The following is a 24,251-nucleotide window of genomic DNA, read 5'->3' as shown; positions in this document are numbered from 1 at the left end:
CAAAATGGCTAAGCAGCGATGGCTAGAGGAAAAATGTAAGGATGCAGAGGCTTATCTCACTAGGGGTAAGATAGATACTGCCTACAGGAAAATTAAAGAGACCTTTGGAGAAAAGAGAACCACTTGTATGAATATCAAGAGCTCAGATCGAAACCCAGTTCTAAGCAAAGAAGGGAAAGCAGAAAGGTGGAAGGAGTATATAGAGGGTCTATACAAGGACGATGTACTTGAGGACAATATTATGGAAATAGAAGATGAAATGGGAGATATGATATTGCGTGAAGAGTTTGACAGAGCACTGAAAGACCTGAGTCGAAACAAGGCCCCCGGAGTAGACAACATTCCATTAGAACTACTGACAACCTCGGGAGAGCCAGTCCTGACAAAACTCTTACCATCTGGTGAGCAAGATGTATGAGACAGGTGAAATACCCTCAGACTTCAAGAAGAATATAATAATCCCAATCCCAAAGAAAGCAGGTGTTGACAGATGTGAAAATTACCAAACTATCAGTTTAATAAGTCACAGCTGCAAAATACTAACGCAGATTCTCTACAGACGAATGGAAAAACTGATAGAAGCCGACCTCAGGGAAGATCAGTTTGGATTCCGTAGAAATGTTGGAACACGTGAGGCTACACTGACCCTACAACTTATCTTAGAAGAAAGATTAAGGAAAGGCAAACCTACATTTCTAGAATTTGTAGATTTAGAGAAAGCCTTTGACAATGTTGATTGGAATACTCTTTCAAATTCTGAAGGTGGCAGGGGTAAAATACAGGGAGCGAAAGGCTATTTACAATTTGTATAGAAAGCAGATGGCAGTTATAAGAGTTGAGGGGCATGAAAGGGAAGCAGTGGTTGGGAAGGGAGGGAGACAGGGTTGTAGCCTCTCCCCGATGCCATTCAATCTGTGTATCAAGCAAGCAATAAAGGAAACAAAAGAAAAGTTTGGAGTAGGTATTAAAATCCATGGAGAAGAAATAAAAACTTTGAGGTTCGCCGACGACATTGTAATTCTGTCAGAGACAGCAAAGGACTTGGAAGAGCAGTTGAACGGAATGGACAGTGTCTTGAAAGGAGGATATAGGATGAACATCAACAAAAGCAAAACGAGGATAATGGGATGTAGTCAAATTAAATCAGGAGATGCTGAGGGAATTAGATTAGGAAATGAGACACTTAAAGTAGTAAAGGAGTTTTGATATTTGGGAAGCAAAATAACTGATGATGGTCAAAGTAGAGAGGATATAAAATGTAGACTGGCAATGGCAAGGAAAGCGTTTCTGAAGAAGAAAAATTTGTTAACATCGAGTATAGATTTAAGTGTCAGGAAGTCGTTTCTGAAAGTATTTGTATGGAGTGTAGCCATGTATGGAAGTGAAACATGGACGATAAATAGTTTGGACAAGAAGAGAATAGAAGCTTTCAAAATGTGGTGCTACAGAAGAATGCTGAAGATTAGATGGGTTGATCACATAACTGAGGAGGAGGTATTGAACAGAATTGGGAGAAGAGGAGCTTGTGGCACAACTTCACTAGAAGAAGGGATCTGTTGGTAAGACATGTTCTGAGACATCGAGGGATCACCAATTTAGCTAATTTAGTATTGGAGGTCAGCATGGAGGGTAAAAATTGTAGAGGGAGACCAAGAGATGAATACACTAAGCAGATTCAGAAGTATGTAGGCTGCAGTAGGTACTGGGAGATGAAGAAGCTTTCACAGGATAGAGTAGCATGGAGAGCTGCATCAAACCAGTCTCGGGACTGAAGACAACAACAACAACAACAACAACAACAACAACAGGACTCAAAAGTTTTGACGGGTTGGTACCTAGTGTCAAAGTTCATGAGGTTTGCTGCCATTTTGTCTCTATTGACTCTCACAACCCTTTCCTAGTATTTGGAGGTCAGAGCCCTCATTTCTTCATACTTCATATCACGATTAAGATCCAGGTAGTGCTTGGCAGTGGCTGATTTAGTTGCCTGCCTCAGCTAGGTGTGCCCCTGATGTTGTTTGCATCTGATGTCCACTGTCCTAATTGTTGCCAGTGGACAACGTGGCATATTGGCAAGGTTGTGTAGAGCCAAGTAGTCTTTCACATTTCCCAGTAATCCTCTTCATGAGAATCCTGCTGATTTTTGAAGAAATAGATCCCCCTAGGGAAGATACACCACATTCTTTGCTTCATCTTGCTCTTCTCTACTATATGGCAAAGCGGCTGGTAGAAAGGCTTTCTGAACATATATTAATTTTTTTTCCAGAAGACTTAACATAGATGTTCTGTTTCCAATGTCAAACTACCTTCGTCTGACAGTGTCAACCAATGTCCTTATAACTTCAGAACTCCATTTTTCTGTGCTGGGTGACAACAGCTACTAGCTTGCCTCTGTATGTAGGATTGTGGTACACCCTGTGGCCAAATGACCCATCTGCTCTCCTTCTGTCGAGTGCATCCAGAAATGGCAACCTTAGCCAGTTCTGGTGTGAACTTTGAATCACATGAGTCAAGATGTTCCAAAAACTCAGATAGTCTCCCCCCCCCCCTCCCCCCCCCACCCAACCCCTTTCCTACCATGAGGCCTGACCACAAAGGTATCATGTGCATAACTGAGGAAGCATATGGGTTAGTATCTAGCCATCTCTAATGCTTCCTCCTCAAATTACTCCATGAATAGATGGGCAGCCCCCTGTCACCTGACGTTAGCAATGGCCACTCCCTGTGTGTGTGTTCATATCTGTACAGAAAATACATTGGAGTCAGTATATGTCTGAACAGGTCCATCAGAACATTGTCCAGCTTCTCCGTAATCAGTTGTAGTTAGTCTTTCAGCGGTATTGTAGTAAACAGGAAGACTACGTTACAACTGACCATTACATCAGATTCTGCAATATGTAGTTGCTCAGGCATTACAAGAAATCCTGAGCTGTGGTCATGGTGAACATGTTTGCCCACATATGAACACATTATTTTCTTAAAGTACTTAGCCAGTGGGCATGTTGTTGCACTGGGAAAGCCTGAGGACCTACAAATAATCGTTTATTCAGGCACCATTTGAAAATAGATCCTGTGGGAAACAGTTTCTTCTCAGTTTTCTTTCCTACTCTGAAAGTCTAGTTATGTGCAACAAAAGCTGTGCAATCTTTTCAGAGATGATTTTCTTTGTAGCAATTAAAGTATCACCGAAATTTCTGCCTAATAACACATTTATCTGTATCATAAGTGAAATATTTATTGTGTGAATTTTACTTATTATGCTTTAGGACAGGTAAATGGATATTTCTCCACTCAATATTGCATCCCTCCTTTGGTAATTTGTACACCATTGATTTTATTCTTGCATGTTTCATTGTCAGTAAAATTAATGGTATTAACAGCAAGTTGTTGTAGCTTTCTGGGAAGGTATTTTTCCACGATTGCTTTTCATGATCACTTTCACGTTCCCATTGCAAGTTAACAATGTGTGCTGCTTCGTTTTGGAATGTGATTGTAGCTAGTCACATGATGAAGTTAGCTCCTTTTAATACCGGGTTACCACTTCGCGTTGCCAACCAGTACCTACTTTATGCAGTTGTGGTGAAATACTAATTCCTTCCACATCTGAGCATGTGGTACACTTGGAGCCATTGGAACCAATTTGATATTCGTTGCATACCACCATCACAGTGTTGCAATTTTAATGGCCAGAAATGTAAAGTGTTAATAAAATTGCACTGTAGAGTTTTGTTCAGTAAGTAGGTGTAGGGATTTAGTTTCCAATTACTGTTAATACCATTCATGAATTATCTATTCATATGTTGAATGGACTTTCTGGTAGTTGTATTTTTGTTTGAGAGAGTTTGACAGTATGTACTGAGCTTCTAGCTTTAATAACAATCTCAGGCAGAGGCACAGTACTGAGTGGATAATGCAGTATACTAAGGGAATGTGCAGCGAGTAGGAAGATGCAACAGCTCACGATGGCTGAAAATAGGTCATGTACAGTTGGAAGTGGTGGTGGTGGTGGTGGTGGTGGTGGTGGTGCTTACCTGTGACTAAATCACTGCTGTTAAAATGAGTTTTACAGGAGAGATTTTATTGTGGATTGTTAGTAGAATGACATAGTGGATTGCTGGAATTGCCTTCATTGTGTGCAAGATACCACATATTTGAACTGTTTTTGAGTGTGATGCCATAAGTGCTAAGGAAGAGAACTGATGATGCTATCATAAGCACAGTATGATTTCTAAACTTTGCCATTAGTCTTTTGAATAAAAATCTTGACCAATTGTGAAGAAAGAAGAGACCGCTGTTGACATGGTTTGTTGATTCTCAACTTGTCATCTGTTGTTGCCACCATAATCGCAGTCTTCATTCTGAAGACTGATTTGTTACAGCTCTCTATGCCGTCTGTCCTGTGCAAGCCTCTTCATCTCCCTGTAACTACCACAACCTACATTTATTTGAAAACACTTCCTGTACTCAAGCTTTGGTGTATCTAAAGTTTATGTCTCACACACTTCCTTCTGTTACCAAATTTGCACTTCCATGATGCAGGTTGTCATAAATTAACCCCCCCCCCCCCCTCCTCCTCCCAGTTTGAGATTCAGTGCCTCGTTTGTTACTAGATCTACCCATATAGTTTTCAGTATTCATCTGTAGAACCGTATTTCAAAAGCTTCTATCCTCTTCTAATCCACATTGCTAATTGTCCATCTTTTCACTTTTGTTCAAGGTTACACTGTAGGCAGACTTTTCAGAAGTAGTTCCCAGCACTTAAACTAGTTAGATAATACCACATTCTTTGTTTTGAAACGCTTTTCTTGTTTTCATCAGTCTGCAGTTTACATCTCCTCTACTTTGGATTTAGTCACTTATTTTGCTGAAGAAATAACTTGTTCATCTTACAGCCTCTTTTTTTCGAGACAATACCCATTTCATTCAACTGCTCTTCAAAGTTCTTTGCCGGCTCTACCAGAATTCACATGTCATTGACAGATGCATAATTTCTTCTCTGTGAACTTTAATTCTCTTTCCAAATTTCTCTCTGATTTTTTTCTACTGCTTGCTTAATATACAGATTTGAATATCAATGACAATAGGCTATAACCCTGTCTTATTCTCTTCTCAACTTCTGTTTCCCTTTCATGTCTTTGACTCTTTGAACTGTGATCCGGCTTCTGTACAATTTATAGCTAACCTTTCTCACCCTCTATTTTAACCCTGCTACATTAAGAATTTCAAAGAGTGTCTTCTAGTAAAAATGTTCTGGAGGGGTAAGAGGGGTGAGTAGGGGGGAAGAGAGAGAGAGAGAGAGAGAGAGAGAGAGAGAGAGAGAGAGAGAGAGAGAGAGAGAGAGAGAGAGAGTTATTTCATATTTTTAAAGTTGTGGTGTACTACAGTTTCATCAGAGGCTTCTTTATTTCTTAGGTCACCCAACACATTTCATTATTGATGTGGTTGGATGAAAAGGGCTTTGAAGCCTCTTCAAAGCAGCTCAGGTATGTGACTCTTCAAGCTTTTCCAGTGGATATGTTGTAAATAATCTTCACGGGTTTGCCGCCGGATGACATTGTGCAAATTCCACAATATTTCCTCAGAACATCTGTAAGATGTCTCCAAGTGGTTCAGCCTTGCTGGTGGCTAGGTACGACTCTGTTACAAAATTTCCATGCAATGTTTGATGGCATTGAGAGTCAACTAATTTGCAATCAGCATAACCTCCTTTGTCTGCTTTTTATATGACAGCAAGTGTTCTATTTCACTTCTAATCTGTATAGTCTTTGAACCCCCCCCCCCCCCCCTCCACCATGGACCTTGCTGTTGGTGGGAGGGCTGGAAGGCTTGCGTGCCTCAGCGATACAGATAGCTGTACGGTAGGTGCAACACAATGGAGGGGTATCTGTTGAGAGGCCAGACAAACACGTGGTTCCTGAAGAGGGGCAGCAGCCTTTTCAGTAGTTGCAAGGACAACAGTCTGGATGATTGTTGACTGATCGTGCCATGCAACACTAATCAAAACGGCCTTGTTGTGCTGGTACCACAAATGGCTGAAAGCAAGGATAAACTACAGCCACAATTTTTCCTGAGGGCATGCAGCTTTACTGTATGGTTAAATGACGATGACGTCCCCTTGGGTAAAATATTTTGGAGGTAAAATAGTCCCCCATTCAGATCTCCAGGCAGGGATTACTCAGGAGGACGTCGTTATCAGGAGAAAGAAAACTGGTGTTCTACAGATCGGAGTGTGGAATGTCAGATCCCTTAATTGGGCAGGTAGGTTAGAAAATTTTAAAAAGGCAAATTGGGAGGTTGAAGTTAGATATAGTGGGAATTAGTGTAGTTACAGCAAAGTGAACGCATTATTGTAGCCAAGATAGACACGAAGCCCATGCCTAACACAGTAATAAAAGCTTATATGCCTACTAGCTCCTCAGATGACGGCGAGATTGAGGAAATGTATGATGAGATAAAATAAATTATTCACATAGTTAAGGGAGAAAAAAATTAATAGTTATGAGGGACTGGAATCCATAGTAGGAAAAGGAAGTAAGGAAATAGTAGTAGGTGAATATGGGTAACACAAGAGATGAAAGAAGAAAATATAAAAAATAAGCAAATGAAGCGGGTGAAACTGAATACAAATGTCTCAGAAATGAGATTGACAGGAGGTGCAAAATGACTAAGCAGGGATGGCTAGAGGACAAATGTAAGGATGTAGAAGCATATATCACTAGGGTTAAGACATATACTGCCTGCAGGAAAATTAGAGAACCACTTGTATGAATATCAAGAGCTAGGATGGAAAACCAGTTATAACAGGGTGTCTACGACCCGGGACAACTGGGAGATCCGGGAAAAACCTGGGATTTTTTTCATCCGGGAGAAAACCGGGAAAAACCCGGGATATTTTTAGAATTCCGGGAATTTTTCATTGTTTTAGTTTTCAGTTAAATTTTTGTAATTTTGACTAGTAAGAACCGACACGCTAACAAAGGATATTACTGTATCCCGCTACTGCAGAATAATACTTCAACAATAAAACATAAATGAGAGAAAAAAACGAAAATAACTTAAATTGCAAAGGAAATGCGCCATATAAGACGACGACACAAGTGCTCATGCAAGCGTCTGCCGATTGAAAATGTGTCAAAGGCTTTAGGAAGACTATGCATAACAACAAATTGCCTCCAATGAGCGTGAAGTCGCAACTGTTTACATTCGATTTGTTTTAGCAGTTAACGCGCGGGCTCATGTGCATGCGCAGTAGAGTCACGTTTGAGTAATAGATTCTCCCGCTTCTGTCAACAGGAATGTGGCTGTTGGCTGTGCAAGCAGTCGCAGCAAGCAGCTAGATACTTCCGGGAAAAGGGGGCGCCTAATTCGTATTCTTGAGGGGGGGGGGGGGGGGGGGGGGAAGCTTGTTTCACAAAGCACCTAGCATCCAGCGCACGTTTGCCTATCAATTAGTCATATGATTTTGAAACGCTTCTCTGTTGGTTTTTGAACACATTTTAAGTTGATTTCTGAATGAATCATAAGCTGACTTTCGAATGCATGCATAGTGTATGTGATGTCTCTGTCAGGAGAATCCTCGTCGCATCTAGAAATAAACTTTCCACCGACAAAAGGGGACGGGGCTATAAGAGCTGAGTGGAGTAAAGCCGAATGGATGAATGGCAATCGCTGTCTGATTATGTGGCTGATTGGATGTGCGAATGATCACGTTGTTATAATTACTAGCGAAATCCATAGATTCATACTATATCAGAATGGAAATAAAAGACTGACAGGAATAACAGGTGAGAAAGATTATGTATTATCTTCTCGGTGTTTCCAAGAAAATGAAGTTTTGACAGAAAATGTTTGGCCAGATCACTACACTAGTAAGGACCAGTAGTACAGTCCCCGGCTACCAGCCGCTGAAGTTCTATTATGGAAGTAACGCGGAAAACGTGTTGTACGAACACGTAACAACGCCTAACCGGAGAATAATTGCGGGAGGACTAAACCAGTGATTCTGGCAGGGTTAGTGAAGTTAATCGGCAAACAAATTTTGACAATGGCAGCAATAGCTACAGAATTGGTGATGACAGGATTGTTTGTTAGAACGAGGACGGAGAAGAAATGAGGACATCACACAAATTATAGAAGAATAAGACGATTCCAAATTTATATAAAAATTTCGTAATACTAGTTTCCGATCTCATGCTAGAGATGCTGGTGCATATGAATGAAATGTGAAACTATTTCCCAACATAAAGCTTTTTGCTTGTAGTAGGCCTAATAGGCATTTGATATTGATACTTATTGGATTATATTCTGTCGTGTTATAAAAATGACCATTTGTGCCAAAACAGTCTCGTTTATTTGGTGTGTTGTAAAATTGCTGCCGTATTAGAAAGGCTGTTTTGTTTTATCTAGCAGACAGTGACAAAATAGACGTAATCAGATCGAGAAACCACACCAGTCTTGGGTATTATTTGTATTAACAGCTTTTTCAGTATTAGATAAGTACATTTCGATTTTCCATGCAGCAAAACATTTGAAAAAAAACTTTGAGGTAAAAGATTCTTTCACAGAAAGGAAAACACGCCATGTAAAGCTGTAGCAAGATTAGAGAGAGAAAAATGCTAGGAGCTAAGGTTTGAAGAAATGTGTAATTTCTTGCTTATCTCTTGTCAGTACTGATTTTATATATCTTATATTTAATTTTATGTCACACAAAACAGCAAGTTATTAACTAATGGGCAATGAAGAGTTCAGATTTTCCGAAGAGTTCTTGTTCTCTCGATTACAAATAATCCCATCCGCTATTAATTGCAATATTTTTTTGAAGAGGGGCGGGTTGTCAAACTGGCCGACTGGGAGGAGGAGAGGCACCACAGGACATTTAAATTTCCACTCTCCTGAATATAGTTCGGACGTGCAGTAGAAAAATGCTTTATGAAGAGGCATGGAACTGCACTTGGGCGTACTTAAGACCAAATAATATGTCTTACAGTTCCTCGAATACATACGTTTTATGTTTCAGACTTTTCAGGAAGATGTGAGCTACAAGATGAACATATTTTGAAAATTCGATTTTTTTTGTTAGTATTGACCCGGTTCGCAAATGTCATAGATCCGGGGCTGATGCGCAGAGCAATCTGAGCTATAGTGGGTAGTCTCCACGTGACCCGTGTTTACGTTCAGTGATTTTGCTGTTTCCCCTTCGTTTACTCTCACGTCAAATGAAAACAAAACGGATATCCGTGGCCGGGAGCTATCAAGTGAATTAAAACACATTCACATAATTACTAAAGGCTGAAATATGTCATTAGTTTCAGATTTTATTTTATTTCCACCTTTCTGACAGTCGAGCATTAATCGCCTTGCGGAACAATGAAGTTATTTTTGTCCGTTTGCTAAAGAAATTTGACTTTTGCTAATCTTTTCGGCAGAGGCAGTCAATGTATCTGAAACGAAATGTTTAATTCCACAGTACTGGGTAGTTTCAACTGTTGCTGCATTTCAAGTGCACGTTTTCATTTTCTAGCACGTATGGCATTATGCCATAATAAAGAACCAAACATGATATAATACAGTACTGGTGCTCCAAGAAAATTTACATCCTGAAAACCACACTTAAAAGCTTAATATCAGCTCAGGGTCTACGGTACTTCATTGGGAATCTGGACATAAGAGTGTGCCCTTAAGTATGCACTTTAAATGTGCACATTTTAATATGGTTCACGAAATTCCGATGCTCTTGCAGTATCATCTTTCATTGATGATCTTTTACACGTACGTACGTACGGGCTTCCTACGTCATGATATCTACCCAAGCGCGGTGTCGCCTGTTACCTGAACTCTCTGGCAACTGCTGAAACAAACCTATTTGTAACAGGTCGCGGGAAAATATTAAGATTGGTTGTTTGAAAAGCGTTACTTTCAAAGTAAATATCCTTTTACGTAAGTTGAACTACGTACAAGAATGGACCGCGAATTTATTAAATCTTAAAGCGTTTGACTCTCATTTAAAAATCAGGTGTTTGATGACCAGCCATTTAGAAGCATTTCGAACCCTTGAACCCTGAGATCAGACATTTATGTCATTATTAAAAATTTTACAGGCGCATTTGTATGATATCTCTTAAAGTGTAACACGCGCAAAAAGGATCAACAGTATATGCGAAAGCTTAGCTTCTCTTGCAGCTTGAGACCAGTATTTTATGTGAAAGCTTTGCTTTTCTTGTAACAACACTATGTATATTAATTTAAACTATTAACTTTCCCTGTTTGGCGCGCTACTTAACACTGATGTTGCTATTGGCTGACTACATCACGTGTCCTATGCTCTGAATGTCCTCTGTCATCGGCTGGCGAGATCACGTGACATGAGTTACGAACGGCTTACAAAAGCGCATCGAAATCTCGGTTTCAATGGTTCAGAAAGTAACATGCAGTGTTTGGTGGATTTCCAATGTATGTTTTCGTAATACAAAAATATGCAGCGTACATGTTGCTGCACATCAAAGATATTTCCAAAACGTGTCTTTTTCTCTGAGTTTTGTTTTCTAAAGTGCCGGGAAATTGTACGCCCATGTACAAAACCATAAACATTCAAAGGAGTGATAGGGGAAAATATACTGTCATCCAGGAGAAAGTGTGTTTTTAACCGGGAAATCCGGGAAAAATCCAGGAATTTTTTTTTCCTTGTCCACGTAGACACCCTGTATAAGCAAAGAAGGGGAAGCAGAAAGGTGAAAGGAGTATATAGAGGGTTTATACAAGAGCGATGTACTTCAGGGCAATATTATGGAAATGGAAGAGGATGTAGATGAAGATGAAATGGGAGATATGATACTGTGAGAAGAATTTGACAGAGCACTAATTCGAAACAATGGCCTGGGAGTAGACAACATTCCATTAGAACTACTGATAGCCTTGGGAGAGCAAGCCCTGACAAAACTCTACCATCTGGTAAGATGTATGAGACAGGTGAAATACCGTTAGACTTCAATAAGAAAATAATAATTCCAATCGCAATGAAAGCAAGTGTGAAAATTACTGAACGATCAGTTTAGTAAGTCGCGACTGCGAAATACTAACGCGTATTCTTTACAGATGAATGGGAAAAACTGGTAGAAGCTGGCCTTGGGGAAGATAGTTTGGATTCTGTAGAAATTTTGGAACACATGAGGCAATACTGATCCTAAGACTTATAAATTAAGGAAAGGCAAACCTACATTTCTAGCATTTGTAGAGAAAGCTTTTGACAATGCTGACTGGAATACTCTTTCAAATTCTGAAGGTGGCAGGGGTCAAATATAGGGAGCAAAAGGCTGTTTACAGTCTGTAGAGGAACCAGGTGGCAGTTAACAGGAGTTGAGGGGGCATGAAAGAGAAGCATGATTGGGAAAGGAGTGAGACAGGGTTGTAGCCTATACCTGATGTTATTCAATCTATATATTGAGCAAGCAGTGAAGGAAACAAAAGAAAAATTCGGATTACGAATTAAAATTGGTGGAGAAGAAATGAAAACTTTGAGGTTTGCTGATGACATTGTAATTTTGTCAGAGACAGCAAAGGACCTGGAAGAGCAGTTGAACGGAGTGGACAATGTCTTGAAAGGAGGAGATAAGTTGAACATCAATAATGGAATTTAGTCGAATTAAATCAGGTGATACTGAGGAAATTAGATTAGGAAATGAGACGCTTAAAGTAGTGAGTGATTTTTGCTATTTAGGAAGCAAAATAACTAATGATGGTCGAAGTAGAGGGGATATAAAATGTAGACTGGAAATGGCAAGGAAAGCATTTGTGAAGAAGAGAAATTTGTGAACATAGAGTATAGATTTAAGTGTCGGGAAGCCTTTTCTGAAAGTATTTGTAGGGAGTGCAGCCATGTACGGAAGTGAAACAGGACAATAAATAGCGACAATAGAAGCTTTCGAAATGTGGTGATCCAGAAGAATGCTGCAGGTTAGATGGGTAGATGACGTAACTAATGAGGAGGTACTGAAAGGGATTGGGGAAAAGAGGAATTTGTGGCACAACTTGACTAGAAGAAGGGATCGGGTTGTAGGTCATGGTCTGAGGTAAGGTATCACTAATTTAGGTTTGGAGGGTAAAACGTGGAGGGTAAATATCGTAGAGGGAGACCAAGAGATGAATGCACTAAGCATCAAAAGGATGTAGGTTGCAGTAGTTACTCGGAGATGAAGAGGCTTAAAAGACGACGACAATGACATTGTCTTTGAGAGTAAAGAGTGGGTCTTTAAAAGTGGTGGAATTCACATTAGATCATTAGCATCAGTATGGTTAAGAATGTGGGAACGAATTTTGCTGGGTGTGGCTGTTTTAAGATGAACCATCTTAACATTAATGGAAGTAGTGGTTTTTCTTTTTAATGGAGTTCTTTCTGTTAATAGGATAACAACTCATGTCAGTTGCTTTGTCAGGACTGAGATACTTATTTCTTCTGTTGCTACCTTCCAAACATTCTTCTTCACACTGCACTCTAGAAACACTGCTTTGAAAATTTACGGTACAAATTTTTTGAAACTTTTTCTTGTTACACTCCATTAATACTTCAGTTTGTTCAACATGGGACAAGTGTTACAGAATTGACTTAGTTCTCAAATTTGAATCTTGTTACTAAGATAAGTAGCACTTATCATTTTAAAGTTGGACTGAGTAGTTTATCGTGATACCTGTGGTGAGGATAGCAGAATATATCAACAGTAATTCATGAATTTGTTTCTTCTGAAGTTGTGTAATGTACATTTTTGTAAAATATTTGGTGTTGTAATTGAGGTACCATTATTAGCATTAGTGTCTTTTTACAGTTGCATTTGCAAACTCTACATCTAGTAAGAAGACAGAAAGCCCCAACACAGGTGAGGGGCCCGTGTTACGCCGGACCTCTCGCAGCAAGACCACCACGGGTTCGTGTGCCAGTAGCAGGTCAGTTTTTAAATGTGTATCATTATTAGTTTGGATTAGTTTGCTTCAGAGCAGTAGTCATTTATGACATGTACTTATAAATTGTTCCTGCTGTGAATCAATTGTATGCATTTCTAAACAGAAAAGTTCACTATTTGTTTGTATTGGACACCTTACTTAAAAAAAAAAAAGTGGTTTTTGAAATAAAAATAGGAAAAAGTTGTTCTTGCTGGGCATCAGTGGTAACAACCTTAGCAGCAGCAGCAGCAGCAGCAGCAGGCAGACAAATAAAAGGGGACATGAATAAGCACTTGAGGAACTAAAGTTCTTTTCTAAAATGTGGTAAGGTAAAGCAGAGGTTTGATTTAGTGTCTGTGACTTTTCTTTGTAATTTTCAGGTAGATTTATTTAATAAAAGTCCAATACTGTGTGAAAGGCTAAGTAGGAAATCAAAGCCACCAAGGAATTCCAGAAATTGAAGAGAACAAAAAATGTGAGACATTAGAACTGACAGTTTAATGGTGATGGTGGTAGATCAGAAAGAAACTAGAAGTACACATAAAAGTAGTCAAAATGTAGAATATGTGAGACACACAATGAGCAACAATGAAGTATCAGAGGTAAAGGAAAAAAGGAAGGTAATGAAGGGATTTGAGGTTGCTGACAAGTTTGGAAGAATGTGGGATGCTATCTCAGGTTTTCAGTTCTTGAGAGTTGCTGGCATTTTGCTGTCGATTTGCCTGTTGTTTTGTCGTGTTGCTTCTTCCCTACTGAAATCTTGATTACATCCATTTTGTTGAATCCATTTTTGGTAGTTGGAGGAAACACTAAAATCAGATGCCAAAAGCCTCACATCTTTGTCACATTTTGTTTTTGTCTGCCTGCTGGTGCCTCACAAGTAGATATTGTTTCTACTTTAATTATAGCTTACATTTTAGTTTATAATTGAACTAGCTTCGAATCGCGAAAAATTAATGGGTAGGCTACAATGAGCTAAGTGAACTGTCAAAATTTTAGTGCTTTAAATCCATAAGAATTCTCTTTGGAGAAGTTGTTTTGCAGGAGAGGAGAGGTATGCGAGGTGATAAAGGGAAATTATTAGATTGTTCCATGATAGAAGACTTGTAGGGAGAAAATAGTAAAACAAAAAATAAACATTGATGTAAACTGAGGTGAAAACAGCAACAATACTTCCCACCCTTCAAATAAAATTTGATTTATTGATCTGGAATGTAATTGCCCAATCCTTAGCTGTCTGTTCCAACATTCAGCACATACTATTTTAATTTCTCTCTTCCTCCAAGTGACATGCCCTTGTTGTTACAGTTAAAAAATACATTTTGTATAAGTTTGTATCTGTTTTTATCCTTCGTTGTATAAGATCTTTCATTCAAAAGGTTACTCAATTTAGGACAGATTTAGAGAGTTACAAAAACTGGTTTATCATTGTAAGGCTTATTAAACTTGCAGATACACAGGATTTAACAGAAAGACATTTTAAAAAGGTAAGCAATTAGAGGATGAAATTTTGAACATTTTGATTTAAGGGACCTGTAGCTAGAAATGTGAAATGAAGTTTCTACAGCACTATCCATTTTCTATGCATTTGGTAGGCTAAATGAAACTCTGGAATAGTGTGGTTTGGAAAACTTTTGGTAATCATAGAGTACAATCAAATACTGTAAACTGAACATGTGGCTTCACTATTGTAGAGTAAATGTTCAGTGTGACAACCATGAACTTTCTTATATGATGTGCAAAGACGAACTATGTTTTGCCTGATTCTCTGAAAGATTCCGCACTCTTATCTGATAGTATAAAATGCTGTAAAGATATGCTCAATAAGCTCAGACACTGTTCCTACTGAGTTGAGTACACAAAGGATTTAACATAATCTTAGAGGAAAATGTTAAGAGGGGCTAGGTCAGCAGAGAACACAACTCGGGGGCATTGGGCATGCCTTTCCAGTTACTATCTTCCTGAACTTGTCTGGGAGATATACCCTGACATAGTTGAAAGTGAACATCCTCCAGAAGTTCAGGCAAGGCATTGTCCAGAAAGTCTGACTACCGTGCACTGTTCAAATGACCTGGTAAAATGTGAGGTCCGTAATGTGACGTCAAAGAATTTCAGCATAAATGTTCCCTGAGAATCTCCCCTAGTAACTTCTTGTATAGGTAGTGCAAGGATCTTACATAGCCCAGTGGTGGCTGTAGAAATTTTATTTCAAAGTTCTGGCTGTAGGTTCCACATATTTCATCCTCTAATATCTCCCAAGTTTTTAAACCTTGAGCATGTGGCATACACCTTGTATGCCCCAACGCTTATAATTTCATTATGAGTGAGGAAGTTAATGTTTTAAATATTATGATCACTTTCTGTATACAGTAGACATACAATTCTAATATAAAACTATTAGAATGATAGTTTCTTCAGGGAAGATGTACACACCTATCCACAAAAGTGATGAAATTAAACCATGTAGTTTTTATTCTCTCACTTTCTTTTATGCTGCAACTGATCTTTCCTGTTTCTCACCTCAACATTTTCCCTTGTTAGACATTTTCTCCTGTTTTCTTTGGCGTGTTTTTATTTTATTTTATTTTTTATTTATTTTTTGTCGACTACCCAGACTTTTACATCTCATCTCCCTGTTTTTGAGGTGACTTATTTTTGAAAGTGTGATGTGTTCAAGTAGCATGCATGCAAGAGTGTGTGTTTAATAACAAAATGGTACCAGTAGCGTACAAGTTGGTGTGCATAAGCTTAATTGTGAACCAAAAGTCTAGTTCACGCCATGCAAAAACACAAATACCGACACAGCAACAGTGTAGGGATGTCTGCCTAACATGTGACTTGTGTGAGGAGTAAACATCATTTTGTTTCATTTCTATAGTGAATATTTACTCGAAAAAGTATCACAAAAAAAGAGATAAGTAAAAAGATGCATGTTTGCCACTGTGACATGTATGCATAGTTAAAGTTGTCAAATGTTACATCTGTCATAGATGCTATTGAGAAAGGTGGCCTTCCTTGCAAGAATAATCAGTAGGACAAAACTTGGGTCCATTGCCACCACCCTTACACAGAAAAATAGCAAGGAATAACACCATCCCTCTTCATCTGAACTGCAGAAGTTTTGTTCAGTCAGCAGAAGATGATACGCTGAAACTCTTTTGCCTGAAAAAGACATAATGAAAGATCTTGAAGGACCACTGTCATCACTGAATTTATTTGGCCCTGTATTTTTCATTTAAAAAAGTTAATAAATAGTGTGAAGTGATTTTCACATTCAGTAAAATAAAACTATGTGAACTGCTCTTTGCAGTTCTTCTGTTGCAATATGATGATCCAATGCTTCATATATACAATGGTGACATGCACATAATTGAAGTACACAAATGTCTGCTCCCACCATACTGACCAAACTTGGTGTGGGTTGTTTCTGTATTTGAGATCCCTCATACTTCCATTGGACACAAACTCAAATCCTCAGATGGTCATCTACACTCCTGGAAATTGAAATAAGAACACCGTGAATTCATTGTCCCAGGAAGGGGAAACTTTATTGACACATTCCTGGGGTCAGATACATCACATGATCACACTGACAGAACCACAGGCACATAGACACAGGCAACAGAGCATGCACAATGTCGGCACTAGTACAGTGTATATCCACCTTTCGCAGCAATGCAGGCTGCTATTCTCCCATGGAGACGATCTTAGAGATGCTGGATGTAGTCCTGTGGAACGGCTTGCATGCCATTTCCACCTGGCGCCTCAGTTGGACCAGCGTTCGTGCTGGACGTGCAGACCGCGTGAGGCAACGCTTCATCCAGTCCCAAACATGCTCAATGGGGGACAGATCCGGAGATCTTGCTGGCCAGGGCAGTTGACTTACACCTTCTAGAGCACGTTGGGTGGCACGGGATACATGCGGACGTGCATTGTCCTGTTGGAACAGCAAGTTCCCTTGCCTGTCTAGGAATGGTAGAATGATGGGTTCGATGACGGTTTGGATGTACCGTGCACTATTCAGTGTCCCCTCGACGATCACCAGTGGTGTACGGCCAGTGTAGGAGATCGCTCCCCACACCATGATGCCGGGTGTTGGCCCTGTGTGCCTCGGTCGTATGCAGTCCTGATTGTGGCGCTCACCTGCACGGCGCCAAACACGCATACGACCATCATTGGCACCAAGGCAGAAGCGACTCTCATCGCTGAAGACGACACATCTCCATTCGTCCCTCCATTCACGCCTGTCGCGACACCACTGGAGGCGGGCTGCACGATGTTGGGGCGTGAGCGGAAGACGGCCTAACGGTGTGCGGGACAGTAGCCCAGCTTCATGGAGACGGTTGCGAATGGTCCTCGCCGATACCCCAGGAGCAACAGTGTCCCTAATTTGCTGGGAAGTGGCGGTGCGGTCCCCTACGGCACTGCGTAGGATCCTATGGTCTTGGCGTGCATCTGTGCGTCGCTGCGGTCCGGTCCCAGGTCGACGGGCACGTGCACCTTCCGCCGACCACTGGCGACAACATCGATGTACTGTGGAGACCTCACGCCCCACGTGTTGAGCAATTCGGCGGTACGTCCACCCGGCTTCCCGCATGCCCACTATACGCCCTCGCTCAAAGTCCGTCAACTGCACATACGGTTCACGTCCACGCTGTCGCGGCATGCTACCAGTGTTAAAGACTGCGATGAAGCTCCGTATGCCACGGCAAACTGGCTGACACTGACGGCGGCGGTGCACAAATGCTGCGCAGCTAGCGCCATTCGACGGCCAACACCGCGGTTCCTGGTGTGTCCGCTGTGCCGTGCGTGTGATCATTGCTTGTACAGCCCTCTCGCAGTGTCCGGAGCAAGTATGGTGGGTCTGACACACCGGTGTCAATGTGTTCTTTTTTCCATTTCCAGGAGTGTAGATTGAAGTTATTAAACTATGGAAAAATCCAGAAACGAATACTGACCCTTGGTAGCCAGACTGTGGGGTGTGTGTGTGTGTGTGTGTGTGTGTGTGTGTGTGTGTGTGTGTGTGTGTGTGTGTGTCCTGATGAAGGCCCGTTTGGCTGAAAGCTTTGTTTAACAGTCCTTTTGTTGTGCCTGTCTGCGACTCAGCATCTCCACTATATGGTGAGTAGCAGGTTAAAGTTATTCATAGTTTCCCCAAATCACTTAAAGGCAAATACCAGAATGTGTGTGAATGGTGTGCCTTTCCCAATCTGAGCTTGGGCTCAGTCCATAATGGCCTTATTGTCAAGAGGATGTTAAGTTCTAATCTTCCTGTCATCCTTGGATATTTGCAGAAAAATGATGCAGCTTTTTATTGTGTGTGCCCAATAATATATACAGTAAATAATACTGAAAAGTAGTTTAGATTTGATTCACAATGCAGGAAATATTAGAAAAGTTGATAGAGACATGACAAATAGTAGTGGGATTTTATCCATTGTGGTAAAATATAAGATCTTTGAACAGAACACAAGGCAAAATTAGTGGATATGTGCAAAACGGAAAGTAGTTAGCTGAATAAGATTGATATGTCTCACTGTTTGAAAATTAGGGAAGGAATTGTAGATTATGATCACTACTCAGGCAGTGGTATAATAAACTCCTTTCATTAAAAATAATGTATATTATCCATACTGCTTGCAGATGGAAAGAAAGATCAGTTTTATTTAGTACTTATTACAGAAACAGAATTGCTAGATGATGAACTCTTATGGATTTAGAAATCTCAGGTTTTGACACAGTTGCATATCTAGTGTTTGCTGCTGTCACTTCCATCTAGCATTTAAGATGTAAGCTATAATTTTTGGGATATTATCTGAATATTGTGAGATGCTTCTTTATAATTGTCTTGAATTATATCAGAATACAAAGTAAAATTTTTTATCAAGTAGCACTTTTCTTTCAGATCTCCAAAGCTGTACGTATGAAATTGGAGTAACTGTTTTTTAGCCATAAATATCATAAATATGAAAGTAAAAATTTATGGTTTCCTCATAAACAGAATAGTTACTACTTCTCAGTTCCTTCACGTGGTAAGATTTCCATCAATGCATACCAGCACAGTGCACGACGCGCGTTGACTGTCTTAAGTGCTTTCAGTTTATTTTCCCTTCCTGTTTCCCTGTTTTATATGACTGAGAGTATGTGCTACTGTTGTTCTTCTCTGCTTAAATGAGAGTGCTGTACAGTAGATTAATGAATTGTGCTGTTGCAGCTTTTAGTGTAGGTTCTTATTGATAAACAGTTTAAGTATTAGTGATTAAGGTATACTGTATAAAAAAGGATGTTTTAGAATTGCTGTTGATTTCAAACTGCAGCAACATTTGGAAGTTGAATGGAGAAAGTTTGACAACATAGTTACCCCAAGTACAGACAACATTCATTTATAAATGTGTTGTATGGTATGCATGTGCATCCTGTTCTGATTACAAGTATATATTATAATCTGCTTAAGTTTCTGCTGTGGTGTGCACGTGTCCACACACACACACACACACACACACACACACACACACACACACAGTGTGGTACATGGCAAGTGTGGTATGCAGGGCCATAATTAATTTGTACATATCACAACAGATACCTGAGCAGTTTAATATTCGTATTCTTGTGGTGCAGCAGGATGCAATTACGAATTTAACTTCATAAAGAGTATATTGTCCATTCCACTCTATTCTCCTGTACGTTTAAAACAACTGAAACTCCAGGTTGGAATACCAACAATGTTAGGAAACAGATAGATTACTACTCATCATAAAGATGACACATTGACTTACAGACAGGCACAATGAAATTTCCGTTACGCATGCAGATGTATTTTTATGGTGAGTAGCAATCTGTCTTTTTCCTTATCCATTTGAATGGATTTCACATTAAGTTTGTGTGTTGCTACTGTAAACCAGAAAGGATAATATATGATAGTAAACTTTCCATTTCACATCTATGAAAATGTAAGGGTTTTGAAACCCATTGTGTACTAAAAGCACTACAGGCCGATTTTACTCATGCATTTATTTATTTATTTATTTATTTATTTTTCACGTGTATCAAGTTGTCTAAATATAGGCAAATAGTAAATGTGGTTCTGATAAGTTCCGTTAACACACATTCCTTCTTTTTACTAACAAAGAGAGAGAGGGGCTGGCCAGTACTTACCTCAGCTCAGAACAGCCGATAGATAACACAAAACGGAAAAGAAAATTTACATTCCTAGCTTTCGGAACTTTGTTCCTTTATCAGGGAGGAGAGAGGGGGGAAAAGGGAAGAAGGGAAAGTGGATTTAGTTACCCACAACCCAGGTTATGAAAGAACAGGGAAAGGTAAACAGTGAGGGTAGCAAGGATGGAGGCACGGTTGTCAGAGGGAAGCCAAAGATATTCTACTGTAAGTACTGTGCCAGCTTCAAACCAAAGAGGATGCATACAGAAGTAAAGAGGTATATAGTATAAAGATAAACACAACTATGTAGGATGAAAAGATGCGTGAATGGCTAAAGAGGAGAGGGAAAAAGAAGAAGACTGAAGAGTAAATGGGAGTAAGGTTGTTTAACATAGGTTCAGTCCAGGGGGATGGCGGGATGAACCGATGTGTTGGAGTGCAAGTTCCCATCTCCGCAGTGCCGAGGGACTGGTGTTGGGTGGGAGAAGCCAAATGGCACGTACACTGTAGCAGGTTCCTAGGTCCCTAGAATTATGCTGGACGGCATGCTCTGCTACTGGGTATTGGGCATCTCCTAGGTGGACAGTTCGTCTGTGCCCGTTCATGCCTCAAATCCATTCCTACTCCCCTCCCACCTGAAACCTTTGTCACCATAGATGCTATATCCCTGTACACAAACATCCCACATACCCATGGTCTCTCTGCCCTTGAACACTACCTCTCCCAATGCCCACCCAAAGATCTTCCAAAAACCTCGTTCCTGATCACACTTACCAACTTCATCCTCACCCATAATTACTTCACTTTTGAAGGCCAGACCTACAAACAAATCAGGGGAATGGCCATGGGAACCAGGATGGCTCCGTCCTATGCCAACCTCTTCATGGGCCGCATGGAGGAGGCTTTCCTGAAGACCCAACATCTGCTTCCCCTGGCCTGGTATAGGTTTATAGATGACATCTTTGTGGTCTGGACTCATGGTGAAGAAACACTCCTTAATTTCTTCCATAACCTAAACTCCTTTTTGAGTCCGAATTTCACCTAGTCCTTCTCCAAAACCCAAGCCACCTTCCTGGATGTTGACCTTCATCTTGTTGAAGCTCACATCCACACCTCTGTCCACATCAAACCCACAAACAAACAGTAGTACCTTCACTTTGATAGCTGCCATCCATTCCACATCAAACGCTCCCTTCCCTGCAGCCTAGGTATTCGTGGCAAACATATCTGCTCCAGTGACGAATCCTTCAACAATTACACCAATAACCTGATCAGTGCTTTCCTCTCCCGCAACTATCCTGCAGACCTTGTCCACAAACAGATCTCCCGAGCAATATATTCCTCCCCGTCCAACAACAATGTTCCTACCCCCAGACCACACAGAAGCATCCCCCTTGTTACCCAATATTATCCTGGCCTCGAATACATCAACAAATTACTCCACCAGGGATATGACTTTCTCAAGTCAAGCCCTGAAATGAGATCATCCCTTGACAATATTCTCCCCGCACCACCCAGAGTTGCCTTTCGTTGCCCCCCTAACCTCCATAACATCCTTGTCAAGCCCTACAATGTTCCCAGACCACCTTCTCTACCCAGCGGTTCCTACCTCTGTAACCGACCCCACTGCAAAACCTGCCCCATGCATCCCCCCACAACCACCTACTCCAGCCCCACTACTGGTAAAATATACACATACACGTCATTTATCAGCTGACATGCCTGCACTGCACAGCCTTTTACATCGGTATGACAACAACTAAACTGGCTGAACGCATGAACGGGCACAGACGAACTGTCCACCTAGGAGATGCCCAATACCCAGTAGCAGAGCATGCCGTCCAGCATAATTCTAGGGACCTAGGAACCTGCTACACCGTATGTGCCATTTGGCTTCTCCCACCCAACACCAGTCCCTCGGAACTGCGGAGATGGAAACTTGCACTCCAACACATCCTTTCATCCCGCCATCCCCCTGGACTGAACCTACGTTAAACAACCTCACTCCCATTTACTCTTCAGTCTTCTCCTCTTTCCTTTCCTCTTTAGCCATTCACGCATCTTTTCATCCTACATAGTAGTGTTTATCTTTATGCTATATACCTCTTTACTTCTGTATGCATCCTCTTTGGTTTGAAGCTGGCACAGTACTTACAGTAGAATATCTTTGGCTTCCCTCTGACAACTGTGCCTCCATCCTTGCTACCCTCACTGTTTACCTTTCCCTGTTGCTTCATAACCTGGGTTGTGAGTAACTAAATCCACTTTCCCTTCTTCCCTTTTTCCCCTCTCTCATCCCTGATGAAGGAACAAAGTTCCGAAAGCTAGGAATGTAAATTTCCTTTTCTGTTTTGTGTTATCTATCGGCTGTACTAAGCTGAGATAAGTACTGGCCAGCCCCTCTATCTCTTTGTTAGTATTTGTTTCACATCTTTATATGAGATTTTCCATTAATCATTCCTTCTTTCTACTAATTTAGGGTTATGAAAACTTCCTATAGAGCTGCTGAGAATAACCTTGGTGAAATGGAATTTCCTTGTCGAATTTCCTTGGCTGAGTCTTCTTTCTGTTCTGAATTTGCCGCTATCCTTACAGGGTTTAATTCAGGCTGTAACATCGGAGCAGCTATTTTTTGTTCTGAAGTTCTCACTGTTCTTACCCAGTTTAATGGAAGATGTAGCAATGGCGTAGATATTTTAAATCGGACAGACATATATTGAATCAGTTCATTGTTTCTCAAGGATTATTATTACAAACTTGGTTGAAATTGAGTCAAAAACTTTCTCAGAATCTGTGAATCCCAGGTGAACTGGTAATTTATATCAATTGTTTTCAGTCTGTGTTCTAATCAAAGCATGCATATCCTCCATGGGGCTTAATCAGTTCTAACACCAGTGTGTTAGTCATTTGTTTCATTAACATAATTTTTTTTTCTGTGTGATTTACAGATAATTTTCATGACCATCTTTTGCATTTTGGAGAAAATACTGATAATTCATTATCCCTCCCTCCCACCCACCTTTCTTGTGAAGTAAAACGTTTACAGCATTATCCCAGTATTACTTTTTTGCTACCTTTACTCCTTTGTATTAAAACCTCCCTCTGTCTTAGTGCATTTACGTTCTTCAAGCTAGTTTTTGTATAATTCGTCTAGTATTACTTGTAAAATGTCATTATTTTCACTATATGTTTTATCCATTGAACTGTGCAAACATTTGAGTGATTGTAGAAATTTAGTCAGGTATACATACCTCATCTGACATTCTTAAAATCTACAACCCTGCCTTCCTGCTTGATCTATCTGCTTAGTTCTAGCTTCATATTAATGCTACTTTGCCTGTGATCAAAAATTCCATTTCTGTTTGTTTTCTATTGGATGAATGCCTTAAGAACATATATGTCGCTTTTAGCAAAAGCCAACTGATGTATAACCTCTGTAAATTAAGCTTTAAAAACAAGTCTTCCAATGAAGAACTGATATTTAGTTTTTTACTATTTTGCATTAAAAGTTTCCATTATCATCTTGTAGTGAGATTTGGATGTAAATGGAAAGATGAAAGATTCTTGAGAAGAATTACAGAAAGTCTAATGCACAGTGTCTTAAAATTTTTGTCTTGTGCAGTGTGGACAGTTCCACACCTCAGATAAAAATGTGCTTCTTATTACCTTAGCTATGTAACAGCTAGGTAAAATTGATTGTACACACAAAATCTTTATTCCTTTTGAATAAGTACAGAACTGAAGAGGAAGATAATTTATGTAAGACATCAGAAACGTATTGACATTATATTTTTGGAATCACCTCTGCCTTTTCATTGGTGTATTCTTATCCATGCTGCCAGAAGTGAAGAAAATTATATTTCTTTTTGCCATTGGATTTTCTATTATAGTTTAATATTTTGTGGCTGTGAGCTCAGCAACTATGTATGTAATTCTATAGAAAGTAGGAGTTAGCCAACTGGTTGCACACACATGTTGGCTGATTATTACATTTTATATAATTATTCTAGTTTAACCTTTTTTTCTTGTTGATAAGTCTGAAAACTGAATCACTGATAGTTTCTTTTTACTATACTTCTTGTTCCACCATAAGTCACTGAATGCAAATCTATTGTTTTACACTTTCATCTGCAAATATGAAAAATCAGGAATACCAGTAA

General features: G+C 40.0%; 1 protein-coding gene across 1 annotated transcript in view; it reads left to right on the top strand.

Annotated features, from left to right (window-relative positions):
- LOC126161819 (E3 ubiquitin-protein ligase TRIP12) overlaps positions 1–24,251 on the top strand; it is a 247,236-nt gene that overhangs the window by 35,585 nt on the left and 187,400 nt on the right. Inside the window, exon 5 of the mRNA XM_049917919.1 lies at positions 12,816–12,933. Within this exon, the coding sequence (XP_049773876.1) occupies positions 12,816–12,933 (118 nt within the window). The remainder of the gene's footprint in view (positions 1–12,815; positions 12,934–24,251) is intronic.

This window comes from Schistocerca cancellata, chromosome 2 (assembly GCF_023864275.1).
Source record: "Schistocerca cancellata isolate TAMUIC-IGC-003103 chromosome 2, iqSchCanc2.1, whole genome shotgun sequence".
Taxonomy (NCBI): Eukaryota; Metazoa; Arthropoda; class Insecta; order Orthoptera; family Acrididae; genus Schistocerca; species Schistocerca cancellata.
This window is presented reverse-complemented; position numbering and strand designations above follow the sequence as displayed.